General features: G+C 45.9%; 1 protein-coding gene across 1 annotated transcript in view; it reads left to right on the top strand.

Moving 5' to 3' along the window:
* Positions 1–1,882: 1,882 nt before the first annotated feature.
* The window catches only part of LOC110284026 (kinesin-like protein KIFC1), a 4,913-nt gene continuing 4,695 nt past the window's right edge, over positions 1,883–2,100 (top strand). The window contains exon 1 of the mRNA XM_021149587.2: positions 1,883–1,897. Within this exon, the coding sequence (XP_021005246.1) occupies positions 1,883–1,897 (15 nt within the window). The remainder of the gene's footprint in view (positions 1,898–2,100) is intronic.

Here is a 2,100-nt window from a genome sequence, read left to right as displayed (position 1 = left end):
AAAGCTAGGAGGAGCAACATTAAGGTATGAGTTAAAACTGGAAGGAAGAGGTCTGTGGTGCAGTGCTAGGCGAGCATCCAAGAAACACACCTGGGTCTATAGTCCCCTGAACCAAAAGCAACAAACCATCCTGAGGTCAGAGGTCACCTGTGCGCAGGCTCAGACCAGAGCTTGGAGATTCAGGCCAGTGATACATTGTCTCCAAAAAAAGGAAAACAAACCCAATATAAATTTGACCTAGTAACCTGAAGCTGGTAGCATGTCCAAGAATAGCAGGGTTTGCTTGCTGATTTGTTGTTGTTGTTTTGTTTTTTTGTGTGTGTGTGGTGGTGGTAGCTGTTTTCCCTGTGTAGCCCTGGCTGTCCTAGAACTCGCTCTGTAGACCAGGCTGGCTTAGAACTCAGAGATCTGCCTGCCTCTGCCTCCCAAGTGCTGGGGTTAAAGGTGTGCGCCATCAGTGCCCAGCTGTGTGTTAAGTATCTGAGAGAAGGGGTCCTTGTGTCTCCCTTTATGGCAGGGAGAGAGAGATTTATACTGGTTAGAGTTGTCCAGAAAAAGCATGAAAAACATAAACGGTAGTGCTTTTCAATTACTCAGTAATAAAGTTGGGTTTTTGTTTTTTGAAATAGGGTCTTACCATGTTACTCTGGCTAGTCTAGAACTGGCTAGAACTGGTCTACCCACTGCTTCTGCAGCCAGAGAGTTGGGATCACTGCTCTTGGCTTTGTTATTGTTTACTTTTTTTTTTTTAGGAAAATGTATGAGAACCAATTTAGTGAACCATCTTTTTTTTTTTTTTTTTTAATCTCTGTCAAGGTGTGACTTTTGACATTATAGTGTAACATTGTTCTCTACAAACTCTGCCTCCCTCATAGCTTAGCCTGGGATGCATATGGCTATGGCAGCTAAGGAATTGGTTACTATACTGGCTAATTTGTGTCAACTTGACACAGTTATCACAGAGAAAGGAGCTTCAGTTGGGGAAATGCCTCTATGAGATCCAGCTGTAAGGCATTATCTCAATTAGTGATCAAGGGGGAAAGGCCCCTTGTGGGTGGGACCATCTCTGGGCTGGTAGTCTTGCTCTCTTCTATAAGAGAGCAGGCTGAGCAAGCCAGGGGAAGCAAGCCAATAAAGAACATCCCTCCCTGGCTTCTGCATCAGCTCCTGCTTCTGACCTGCTTGAGTTCCAGTCCTGACTTCATTCAGTGATGAATAGCAATGTGGAAGTGTAAGCCGAATAAACCCTTTCCTCCCCGACTTGCTTCTTGGTCATGATGTTTGTGCAGGAATAGAAACCCTGACTGACTAAGATAGTTACTTTATAAGTTATAGAGATGCTGCAACCCCTTGTCCTGTCTCTAACCCCATCTATGCAGCCCAGACTGACCTGGAATTCTATGTAGCTATGGATGGATGGCCAGGACAGCTTCTTTTAATGCTTCTACCCAGAGAGTCAGTGAGTTGAGTGCACAGGAGCTGAGGGAGACTGGAAACAGTGGTGGGCCCATGCCCATGTTCACTGCTAGACAGTTCAAGTAGTGCTGCAGCTATCAGCTTGGAGAGTTTAGGATTTGCAACCAAAGGCTGCCTGCAAGTGCCCTTATCTCCTGAGTTCCCTAACCAGCCTTTCTGTTTTTGTGCTNGGATTGAATGGTTCTCGCCACATGTTCTACTCACAGGCCATCTCCAAGTCTCTTTTGTTCATTTGTCCAATTGTAATTAAACAGCCTTGCTAAGTTGCCTAGGCCAGCCTCAAGCTTGGAATCTTTCTGCCTCACCCTCTCCAANAGCTGGGATTATAGGCATCTGCCATCATGCTTAACCAAGATCATTATCCCGAAGCTGGACCAAAAGCAGTTAGTTCATTAGGCTTTGTAATATGTGCAGGGACCAGGTGTGGGGCATATGTNTGTAGTCCCAGCACTAGGGAGGCAGAGGCAGGTGGATCTCCATGAGTTGGAGGCCTGGATAGTCTGTCTACACTGTGAGTTCCAGGACAGCCAGGGCACAGAGAAACCTTGTCTCAATGCCCGTCCTCTAATAATATGTGCAGGGGTACATGAATTCTAAGGCAGTTCAAAACTTGGTCCCATCAAA

Source organism: Mus caroli, chromosome 17, assembly GCF_900094665.2.
Source record: "Mus caroli chromosome 17, CAROLI_EIJ_v1.1, whole genome shotgun sequence".
Lineage (NCBI taxonomy): Eukaryota > Metazoa > Chordata > Mammalia > Rodentia > Muridae > Mus > Mus caroli.
This window is presented reverse-complemented; position numbering and strand designations above follow the sequence as displayed.